The sequence below is a fragment of the Tribolium madens genome, unplaced genomic scaffold (assembly GCF_015345945.1).
Source record: "Tribolium madens isolate multiple individuals breed KSU strain unplaced genomic scaffold, Tmad_KSU_1.1 Scaffold_96;HRSCAF=242;Tcas5.2_LG5, whole genome shotgun sequence".
Taxonomy (NCBI): domain Eukaryota; kingdom Metazoa; phylum Arthropoda; class Insecta; order Coleoptera; family Tenebrionidae; genus Tribolium; species Tribolium madens.
This window is the reverse complement of record NW_025401068.1, coordinates 7,482,872-7,495,003: the sequence shown is the minus strand read 5'-3', so window position 1 is coordinate 7,495,003 and position 12,132 is coordinate 7,482,872. Positions and strand designations below refer to the sequence as shown.

The 12,132-nt window shown below is 33.9% G+C and overlaps 1 protein-coding gene across 3 annotated transcripts in view; it reads right to left on the bottom strand.

Moving 5' to 3' along the window:
- Window positions 1-5,251: 5,251 nt before the first annotated feature.
- Window positions 5,252-12,132, bottom strand: part of LOC123012875 (netrin receptor UNC5B) — a 72,295-nt gene continuing 65,414 nt past the window's right edge. The window contains exons 8-10 of one of the 3 annotated variants that reach the window (XM_044411064.1): window positions 10,177-10,323; window positions 7,383-7,640; window positions 5,252-7,333 (exon numbers count right to left, since the gene is read on the bottom strand). In XM_044411064.1, the coding sequence (XP_044266999.1) occupies window positions 5,904-7,333; window positions 7,383-7,640; window positions 10,177-10,323 (1,835 nt within the window). In that variant the 3' untranslated portion in view covers window positions 5,252-5,903. The remainder of the gene's footprint in view (window positions 7,334-7,382; window positions 7,641-10,176; window positions 10,324-12,132) is intronic. The other 2 variants (XM_044411065.1, XM_044411067.1) reach the window with 2 other exon arrangements.

Genomic DNA, 12,132 nt, shown 5'->3' with positions numbered 1-12,132 from the left:
TCAATTTATCTGCCTCCGACCACTAAAGATCCCCGAATGGCAAAAAACTTGAATTTATTGCTGATACGGACGTGTGCAAAGTTGTGATTGCGATTTATGGGAGAGTATTAAGTAGAGCTTTGGGGCGCTTAGTTTAATAAGGCTAATCACAGATTTAAATACGAGCGTTTTATTAATGGTGTTGATAATGCGACCTGAATTTAAAAAAAATTCGACTTGAGTCACTTAATACAAATATTCGTAAGATCACTACGTCATCGGAAAAAAAATTGAAATCGAGAACCTGACCTGCGATTATAAAAGAATTACGAAAATAAGATTTTTATTAAATTGAAGAGAGACATGCAGAGGAGAATGTGGTAAACAGTATCATAAAAATAATAGACAAATATGGAAAGGCAGAAGATTTACAAAGCAATGGAGAGTACGAATAAGAACTCCGATCAATAAAAAAGCGAAACTAAAGCTTGAAAAAAAAACTGTAATTATTTTTTATTTTTATTTTTTATTTTCAAATCTTTTAACTCCATTCGATAGTTGGTCTAAAAATCGGGAAGAAAAAATTTAGTTGGACGTGGGATTTAAAAATCGCGTTCGACAAGTTAAACAAAAATTGTGGAAATATCTGAGAGAGAAGAAGATAGAACCAAAATGGAAGAAATATACAAAGAAATAATTAACAAAGTAAAGGCAACGGTACAAATACCATGCGATCAAAAAAAATTAATTTGRGTAGGCCACGATTAATATTCTACAGTTGGTAACACATTGGCTGGGAATCTGGACTGGAAATTTTTCACACAAACTGAAAGTGACCATTCACCGTTTTCGTCTTGTACAGTATTTTTGTAATAACTTCAACAATAAAAATTGTCTGCTCTAAAGTGAACATTATTTCACTCAAAATGAATAAACGTTTCGCTGACATTTGATGTAAAAAATCAGGACTGCCATCTGAAGGACTTTCATCACTGCCTACTCTAATTTTTTTTTTGATAGCACGGTATAATTATTTTATTAAGTGCAATACTTTTATTGCAACCAAAACAACCAAAAATGTTTCATTAATTTTGCTTCAAAGCCATAACTCTATTTATTGGCTCTAATCTCTCCGAAAAAGTGCTAATCAAATTAATTGCCAGTTAAATGTCGTCTCATACCCCAGTGTCAAAATCGTTGTATCCGGGAGAAAAAACATTTACAAACAGAAACATAACAAAACATACAAACATATAAAAAGGCAATAAAAAGCTGGCAAGAAAAATAATTCTCACTCCGGAATCGATTTGGTCCGCAGAAAGCTTCTCCTTAGCGTATAAAATATGATTTTCATCCATACGGATACAGTCCATATAATAATTCCGAGAATCAAATAAAAATAACCATAAATCAGAAACATTAGCATAAAACGACGCTCTATGCAAATCGTAATGTCGCAGACGAAGACGCCATCTTAGATGACGTATGCGAATTGGAACTTATATCGACGCTATRTTACAAAAGGCATCCACTTTCACTCTTGATTTGTTTATTTATGTTGGATTTTTCGCTACTTTATTGTCGGGAAACAAGTCTAGCGTAGCGTCGATGTCTAGCTTACCTGATTACATTAGTATTCAGTTTGAGTAGAACAAGATCTGGCCCTGTCCACTCAACTTACCGCAGAATGTGTCGAACGCTCATTTATTATTCTACAGACCATCACGATTACTTTGTGAACAGGGGTCCAGAAGGGACAGTTTCCACTAAGCGAGAAAATGCCAATTTTATCTTCATTTTAACCAAAATCTTGTTCTTTCTGTTATCAAACTGGTAGGAGTGTTCTTTTTTTTTGTAAAAATAATCGTATATAGTGACATATCGAATTAAAATAAAACGTCCATATCTAATTGGTTATCAGAAAATAAAAAAGCGCCGCTCTCTGAAGGGTGTTTTAAGATAAAAGTGATATAATTGGGTTGGCGAAGCTCCTGGGAACAAGAGATATTTTTCGTAGCCAACTAGATTATCACTCGGGAAAGCTGATAAACGAAATACAATTTTGAAAACTATGTGGAAAATGTCAAAAGAGCGATATATAATATTTGATTACGTAGAGGGTCGCTAAGCTGATTTAACCGATTTTCGTTCTAAAGCGAACTGCGTGGAGAGGTCTGTCTATACTTTTTAAATAACACTCAATAAATGACGTCAGCGAGCATATAGCCAACCCTCAGAATATGGACRAAACTGTMTTGGCTKGGCCCGAACAAATTATTATCCSGCAGGCCGTGTGCTAATAATTTTCACAAAGAATAAAAAATTATACTATTATAAGTCTATATCTTTATGGTAAACAACTGAATCTCTAATATTATAAAAATTGAAGTAATAAGGCTTAAAGTTTTGTAATATTTGTATTTGTATTTTTGCATTTGTATTTTCCTGCAATAAATCTTTAAGTTCAGGTAATTTKTCAAATGCATATTTTAATTACCTAAAGTTGATTTCAGTAAAACCAAAACTCTCTTGAGATTTCCTTCTTTTGTATTTTGATCTACAAAATCAATTTGGTACAGCTACCTTCAAAAAAAAAACGGGAAATACAATTTTTCCAAATGTAAATTCGGTTCTAGTTGTCAGTTGTCAATTTGACAATACCTATCAAAAATATTTCTATCAATGAAATCAAATTTATATCAACCTATGCAATGCCGTGAAGTAGAGAAAGCCAGAATCGTCGCTCACCTGGAAAATGGTAGAAAAATTATGAATTTAGCGGCTGAATTTTAAGTGCTATCAAAATATTTTAACCTATTTTTAATAAAACACGTTTACACCATGAAAAAATTTTTTTTTATGTATCTGTATGTTACATTACATTTTACCTTGTTAGAAAAACTAATTAATTTGTTGTAATTATAAAACGGTATATTAAAAAACAAGTGTTACAAATGTACGAGTATTGAGAGGTTGTGATACGCGTTTTTATGCTAAATAGCTTAAATTGCATTAGTTTCGGTGAAATACGTTGAACTGCAATAATTTCTCACTTAAAAACGACAGTCTATGGCCAGTGATGACCAAATTACTGCATAAAATGTCGTCAAAAAACAGTTTTCAGTTATAGTTGGTACCAACAATATTTGAGACTCATTATAGAATAAGACGATTACCCCCCACGGTGGTTCATATGGTAGAGATGCCATAAACAAATTTGCATTTCTTTGGACAGGCACGTTTCAAAGGTTTGTAGGAAGAGATGGTCCGTAACAGAAATTTGTTTTTGGGATTTCATCAAAAAAAAATTAATCAATTTTAATATTCAGCTATATTTTGAGATTGTTTCTTTACAAATCTGCATTATAACTTTAATACTAAATTAATATATAAATTCCTAAATGTTTCCCTGTAATGAATTAAAAGCCTACCACGAAAATTCCTGAATACGGCTCTGTTCTATATCTTCAGGGTAGTACCACCAGCAGTGAAAAATTATTACGGCCGACCGCAAGGCTGCTTAATCCTCAATAAAGCTTTGCATACGTCAATCTCAAATATTCCTGGTGACCACTATACATACACAAAATTCTCATTGTGACACCGAAACAGAAACACTAATTATTTTGTGTTTAAATTATTGTTAAACGTTATTTTGGCTTAAAAATCAGTTACTTTTATGTCGGCCAAGATACGGCAAAATAATTCAGCTTACTTTATCAGAATAGGACGTTTATGATTTATAATTTAGAAGCATTCTTACGTGATTGGTCTTTTTGCATTATTGGCTCACAGCCATCTGGTGTTCCTTTCCGGTGGCGATAGTGTCGAGCATACTGAAACTGAACCGCGAGGCGTTGAAGAAAATCCGATTCTGTTATCTTTTTTGCCATTCGTGATTATGGCGGCTCCCCCGGTCACCCATAAATTACTCTCGAACTTGAAGTTGATTTCAACCGCAAGTTAAGTCAGACTTGCACCCCACAATTTATAACTTCTCTTTTCTCTAAAGTTGAGATTTTCTCGGCGACCTCGCAGACAAACAACGTTTCTTGAAAAATACTAGATAGCGAAATTTCGTCGCCAATTTTACGGTTTCATTTTTAATTGATCGTAAAATATAGAGAAGTTTGTCTCATTGACAAATCTGTTTGAGATATAACGAAAGAGTCGTTCGGGAAAGTGTAAAACGTATGAATTTGGGATTGAGTCCCCCGGGGGTTGGAGAGCGAAGGTGGCGATCGCAATCCTATTACGCAAGTAGATGGACATCCAGTTACTTTATGAGCTGTCATATTGGCGAACACGCCTCGGGGTGGAACATGATCTATAAGGCTGGAATGCTTCAAAATAGTTTTTTCTTTCCATTACAAGGCTGCGGAAAATACTCTTAAATTAATCTATATTCAACTCAAAGTATTTGAATTTATTGATTATACAGACTTACACTACTTGGATGCAATATCTTCAATAAAAATTGTAGTATTCCTATACTCAAAAAATTATACTATGCAATGCCATTTTAAATGTATAGTATATGCTTTAGGAAGATCATCTCTTAATCGAGATAAAAACATTCCAAAATCTGAATTTTTATAAAATTTGTATGCATTTGGAGATTACATATTAACACTAGTTTAAAGCAACAGAGGAAAAATAGTATGTAGTAATACTCATATCGTCATTGGACGGTAAAATAAAGCATATATAAATTATTGCTTTTAATTGCGTAACATTGATCCAGTGATTAATTTGTAAATACAACAATCTGTTGTTTATTAATGAACATAAAATATAAGCAATGAACTTTTGGACATGTAAAGGCTTAATGAAGTTGTAGCGTCCCCTAAATTCTACTGCTTGTACTAAATAGAATCAAATACAGAATTCATTTACAGTGAAGCTACGGTCTGTGGAAGCTACAGTTACACTACTGTAATTGGCGGTTTGTGTCTCGGTTAAACCTCAAAATGGAAAACTATTTTCAGATTAGTTAAAACAGTTTCCCGTCAAATGTTTTCAAGTGTATAGAGCAAATTTGTTGTCGTTTCGATTATTAAAACATCAAAAATCACCATAAAGATTGAATGACGGATGAGTTTTCTTTTATAATTTTTTTTTTATAAAATAAAATAGTGGATATCATTACTAGCATTTTCAGGTTGTTTAGTAATTTAAATAAGGTTTTGCTACATTCGATTCAGCTAAATTTATTTTTGTTATTTGCGTATGGAGAAAGAGGAAAGGTATTATAAATAGCCACATATTTTTTTAAAAATGTTATATATTGACTATATACATCATTATATATTCTAAAATACGTACTAGATGTCAACGTAGACCTGCCTCTAATTACATGAATATTTACTTTGTACAAAACATCCTAAAATATCTAGAAAACTACTTTTGATTCTTTTGTATAAAACTCTACATTAAAATCGTTTCTTTCCAAATTATTCCTGTCTTTCAGTTTTACGTACTTAATTTGATTACAACAGACTAACATTTCGATTATCTGGTGCTTAAACGTAACGAGTGAACGAATATTTTCAACAAAAATTAAAGAAAAAATATTATATATTATACAATTACAATGGCAGTGTGGTTAAATAGTGGATACAGTGGTGAAAAGTAATGATTAGATTTCATAATATCACTCTATAATAATTAGAAAACGTGTTGAAAATATTCGTTTGACTATTTTTAGCAGAAATATCTACGCAAATTGCACAATTTTATTCTTGGAACGTGGTCCATTTTATGTCTCCAAGACAACATTCACATATTCAACAACTTATAAAATAATTTTCATTTCTGATAAATCTAAAAATTCATCAACCACGAAAAAAATACAAAAAAGCTTTGAATCAAGGAATAATAAAACGAATCATCTGGTCTTGTAGATAAATGCATCAGTGGAATATTTACAACCAATTAGGTCCCAAGCAATTATCTAAAATGTTCACAGCATCGAATCGTTCCATATCGCTAAAAATCTGTTTAAGCTCGGTCAAGGCGTTGCTTTGTCTATTCCTGGCTTCCCAGAGGTCCAGGATACAGTCAGTAGGTGACGGTTTCGTTGCGAAAAAGTTAATATACCTATCAACACTTAAAGCATGTGCCAGCATTCTCCAGTCATTGCCTCTCGGCGTCGGAGGATCTAAACATTGACAAAGCTGCTTCCTAAGCTGCCTACTTAATCTAAAATTAAAGTCATCACATGTAGATACACCCCTATCAGTCACTATCAAGTTTTTGGTCATTTTGACCTCTTCTTTGAATTTGGCACTTTTAGGGGAATGTCCGAAATCGATCATCTTTTTCGTATCGTTTCGGTTGGTCTCGCTCTGGATCGTTATTTTTGGCACTACTTTACCAGAGCTGGTTTTACTGATTGAGATATCACTGTCGTCTTTACAAGTGATGTCAAATGTTTGGTGATACTCGAAACCTTTCTGGTTCACKCGAATTTTAAAATTTAAACATCGGGAGATTTCATACGATTCCAAAGTAAACGAACAGTGCAAACTGTTACTACTGGCTTGCCACAAATGTCTAAAGGGAATCTCTTGATAATTGGAACATGGTTTGGTTTTCCATCCCTCACTTAAGTTGTCTAAAGTCAAACAAAGGTTGCTTCCGCCATCTTGGAACACTATTGACCGAGGTTCGCCTAATAAATACCCTCCGAGACGTTTCTCCTGCCCAAAAACAGTCTCCATTGAACTATCAGTGTCTTCTAAAACGTAAACCCTGATGCTATAATCGACCGAACTCTGAAAACACAATTTGGGCGCAAAAACGGCCAATTTGAGTCTTTTCAAAGCCATGCCATTGGTCGACTGACCAACAATCACAAATCGTGACAAACAATCGGTGACCAAATAACCTGCATCTTTGTCCAATTGACAAAAAACAGACGTATTTATCGTTTCTTGGCCCAAAGTTACGGCGTTCTGCCACTGTGAATCGCTACAGTCGCTCTGTAACACCGAAATAGACCAATTGTTTCGACTCAACTCGGCACAATGCGGAATTCTAAGTACTACAGACTTATTCAAGGAAATATTAGGACCACAGGAAACGACAGGACTGAGTTGAGTCAAGTTTTCGGCAAGTTTAGGTCGGAAACAATCTTCGTTGAGAATCGACAAGAAAAGTTCCTGCTTCTTGGTGCGTGAGATGGCGCCCTCTGGCACGACTAAGCTCACTCCAGACTCGAGAAGATTCAAAAAAGCTCCGCTGTGCGTCACCGTTGCGCTAGTGTAGTTACCGGAAGTGGTTGGTGTGACAGCGTAAGCTGCGGGGAGAGGTAAAGTGACTGATTCTGTAGCCACTTCATAGGTGGAATCGGCTGAAAAAATCACAGTCATGAACTAAATTTGACCGGTTAGATTACTTACAATTATTAGTAAAGCCGCTCAATTGGCTCCGTTTGCCGCTAGATGACTCCAGGGTAGAGCTCGTCGCTGGAGACATTTGAATATCACTCCCGGAAGTAAGATGGGGCACGTCGTAGTGATGCTCCGAGACGGATCGTGTCACAGATGTCGCTGGTGTCGTGTAAGGGTATTCGTAACAAGGCGGGACGGTCTGAGTCAAATCTGGCTGGAGACTTAATGACTTCTTATCTTGCTCTGGGAAAAATTCAGGATGGTAATCTGAAACATTTACGACTTTAATAAGACGATCGCGAGTTGTAAAGTACTTTTTTCGGAAAAAAACTCCATTAAATTACAGATTTTAAAACGCGTTACTTTGTGTTGAGTTTATTGCGTACTTTAGTGAGACGATAATCATAAATGAGTGGCTTTAAGATGAGCTTTCTTAAGTGAAAATTGCCGGCGTAGGTTTTATTAAGTACATGCGCCAAACTGAATTCCATCGCAGTCTTATTTTATAGAAGCGGTAAACTTTTATAGAGCTTTTTACCAATATATGTAGCCACATTGGTGTTACAATTTTTCATGCTTACCTATTAGCTACATATTTTTCGTCCAAAAGGTTCGTTTTTCAAACAAAATTGACAAAAAAAATGTTTTAYGTCAGAATAAAATGTGGTGCACATTTGCTAAAGAATAAAAMAATTAAAAACAAAAAAAACAAAATAAAGCCATTGAAGGGAAGTGCGAAAATAAAATCATGTTTTAAATTTAAAATATAATAATCCAACAGAAAAATATTTGTTCTATAAATTCTAATTTCAAAAAGGTAGTTAGCTAAGTATCTGAACAAGTTCTACAATCTTTGATATGGTCAGCGTTTCCAAAAATTTTACAAATTTTTTTATCTTAAAATAGTCACATTTGGTTTAATCCTTACTAAAGCTACTTAATTTCCTGCCAATCGCAACGATTGTTTCTGTTTCCCACACATAAAAGTAGCAATCCCGCCGCAGTCGGCAGCTTCAATAGCTATTTTGGGTTTCATGCTTCATGGTAAAATAAGCCATTAAGTGTTGCCCATGTTTGTTTTGAATGAGTAGTGACATTTCAAGAAACACGTGAGCACTCTCTTCGAGCAGCAGTCGTAAAATCGACGATTTGAAAACATCGTTAATCTTAAAGATGTCYAAATTGTAACTCTAGAACAATTTTAGTCTTTCTTYAGTTTTACCTTTTAAGATTTTGTCAATTTGTTGTGTATTTTCATAGAGTTAACGACGTTGCAAAATTGGTGCATTCTCCGATGATAAATTGTGTAAGTCCGATGACTTATTCTATTCCGACTTCATTCATCATAATGGCTTTTGTGCCCGTTATTAATGATACAAAAGCGAGAKGTACTCAGTAATTCCAACTGGTGTTTAATGTCTTTCTCGTTTGAAGAGGAGTAATTCGGCGGTAAGTCCCAAATTGTTTAAATAAGCTAAATCGAACTGAGTTAATAAGGCTGTGTGTGAGCTTTGTGTGTTACCAGAACGGCAAATAATTACCATAATTGCCAACCAACCGTCATGTCTCTCAAATATAAAATTAGACTTCGGTTTCAGACGCTAAAATTAAACCTTGTAATTAATTCGAGGATCATTAGTGCCGAATTTCCTCGCTTCTAATTAACGGAAATTCTAGATCGAGCCTGATTTACAGTCTTTTTCTTTTTGTTTTCATTTTTAACCAACACATTTGTTTCACATTCCTCGTTCTGTCGGAACGAATTATAAAAATCTCGAGAAAATTAAGTGATGTGCCCCCCAGAGAAGCAATATTTCATCATTTTGTAATTTTTTGACAGATAATGAAGACCATGTGGCTCCAAAACTAGCTTTTTACAATGAAAATTCACATCTGCCCGATACCGGATAACCCTATAAATAATCAACGAGCTGTGTAAATGATTCAATAATAAATAACAACAGGAGAGCATGCMTATGCAAACAGACTCAATTAAAAAAGAATATTATGACTAAGTCGATGGTCAATTAGAGAAATACTCGAACTTTAACGACGGTTTTAACAACGTACTAAATTAAAACCACATGTGCACAATTCGACTTTCAACCGCTTCTAACGAATTCAATTTAAAGGCATTTGACAGAAAAACGGCTCCATGTCAGTCTCAACAATTCGCTATCAATCAAATTATTATGATTCGATGAAATGTGAGCGGCATTTTCTCAGCACTTCTATTCACTGAATGATTTGTAACATATTTATAACTTCAGACTGGATCAAGAAAAAATGGCAATGGTGCATATTGACAAAAGCAGTGGTGGTATACCATCCAAATTATTATTAGTTCATTTGTAGATTTCTCAAGTTTATTAGAATATTTTTTTTTATGATTCTAATTTCTTTCAATTACCCATATATTTTTTAAATAAGTAAATCTTTTTATTTCTCATTTTTACTTCTTGCTTTTGAAACAACGCTATCTTAGAATTTTCAGTTTTGGACTTTTATTTGGTTGAAATAAATATTTAATTTATTTTACATTGACCATGTTAGTTAATTAATTTAAATGGCATTAGGTGGTGAACTGAAGTAGGTATATTTTGTCGTATAAGGTAGACGTCTCTTGTGTGAGTCGATAACGTAAACATAGGTTTCGTATTTGATTTCCCTTCTTTATTTGGTTTTCATCTGTTTTCTTATTTCTCGAGAGCGGAAAAAGGTCAATCGAGTTATTTGCTTTTGTACGTGCTGTGACCCGCAAACATGTACGGTGCTGATAAAAACATATCTGATACAATCTTACCATTAGAGGCCATGTTGTACAAGCTTTGGTGGCGGTTCTTCTTCCAGTACATGCGGGTGAGGAAGAAGGACAGCATCGAGACGAAGAAAACGGCGACGGTCACGCCGATGTAGATGGCGATGTCGTTTTTGGTGTTCTCCAAGTTTGCTGAAACAATCGATTATAATAATTAACAGGTGGAACAATTTCCATCCGGCCGTGGCATAATTAATGGAAGCAAAGGTTGACCTAATAAACTCTAACACTAAACAAATATCCGTTAAACTCTATCCAAGTACAAGTTAAACGCATTACATCGGCGAGTTTCAGGTCAGCAAAACACCGACTAGGGTTCTTCAAAGCTCCCAATTTACAAGCAAAGTGCTGAAAAACAGATGCTCACTTAATTAATGATCTCGAGGATTGCTGAGAGGAAGTCGTCATTGCGACAACGCGTTTTTAATTAATCGGGAAATAAAGCGGTTTTATCCTTTTTAATATATTTTTAATCGATCTAAGGAGCGGTTATTTCGAAATGAGGACAGTTTAACTTAACTCAATTATGGAGCCTGTTGGTTCTGTTTGTGCTTAAAGAATTTAAATGCGTTTCCAAACTCGTAAAATATTTAAACGCAAACGTGCTATTTTATTCATTCGTCTTTTTACTTCGGTTAATTTCATTGAAATCTCTACCCTCTGCAAAATAATTAATTACTCTTACTAATATCACCCCGTTGTTATTGCTTTCCTTTTTGGTTCAATTTTTACTCTACAGCGTGTCCCAAGTTTTAGGGCCGCGTCGGTCCAAAAATAAATATTTCTAATTGATTAAAATAAACTTTTGCTAGTGCAAACAATAGAGGATTATACAGACTTTCCTTTAGTGCTTTAATGTTGTTCAAAATTTTTAATGTATGGCAATGAGATCATAAAAACCAAATTGAAGTCTATATAATCCTCTATTGTTTGCACTAGTAAAAGTTTATTTTAATCAATTAGAAATATTTATTTTTGAGCCGGGCCTAAAACTTGGGACAGGCTGTATACTCATTACTCTAGGTACAAACAGATAAAAAATCACCAATCTAGGAATAAAAAAAGCATTTTTCAGTTACTTACTTTGACTATAATAATGTTCACCCATTATTTAATTTTTAATGTACACATTATTATAACATTATTCTAAAATACGTAGTACCTAAAATTGTGTTTAATTAATTTCAGTCAATGTTTGGAGCAAAAAACAGCTCAAATTTAAAAATAAGTATTTATTTTTGTGGGTTTTATTATTGATACAGCATGATTATGACGGGAAAATAAAGACTAATATGAGAATTGAGACAAGTATTAATTGTTGCCAGTTGTGAAGCCAAAACTAGGTACCATCTGTTTCCTATAAAAACAGAATAAAAATATTTAACAATTTTTCATAATTAGTCTACAAAACAATCGCTGAAACTGACAGCTGTGACCTATTTTTAATTCAGTGACTTTAGTTTCAGTAAATCTAAACCAAAATTTTGTAGTTTGTTGTATACAGTTTTTAAAACGAACAAGCGTTAAAGGATTCTTCATTAAATGTTGCACAAAAATCACAACAACTGTTATTTCAGGAGACATCGTAAGCCAAAATAAATCATAAACCCAATGTATTACCGTCATAAATATTTCGTTATTATTTTTAGATAAAAGTAACGGAACTGTTGAAAGTTGAAGCGTAACCCGACATTTCAATCCCGAAAATAACCCGAAGAAAATAACAATAAGTTTAGTCCTTGTGACCAATAAAACTATAGTTGCTGACAGCTTCTCGCATTACCGACGAAATACTATTTTCAGCGGCATTGTTTGCTGAAAATAAATACCGTTTCAGCCGGCAGATTATAACAATAATCGTTACATCAATTACTCGCGATGTTAAAAAATGATTTCCGGAATTTATTAAAACGTAAAAAATGTTCCAGCAACACGAACATT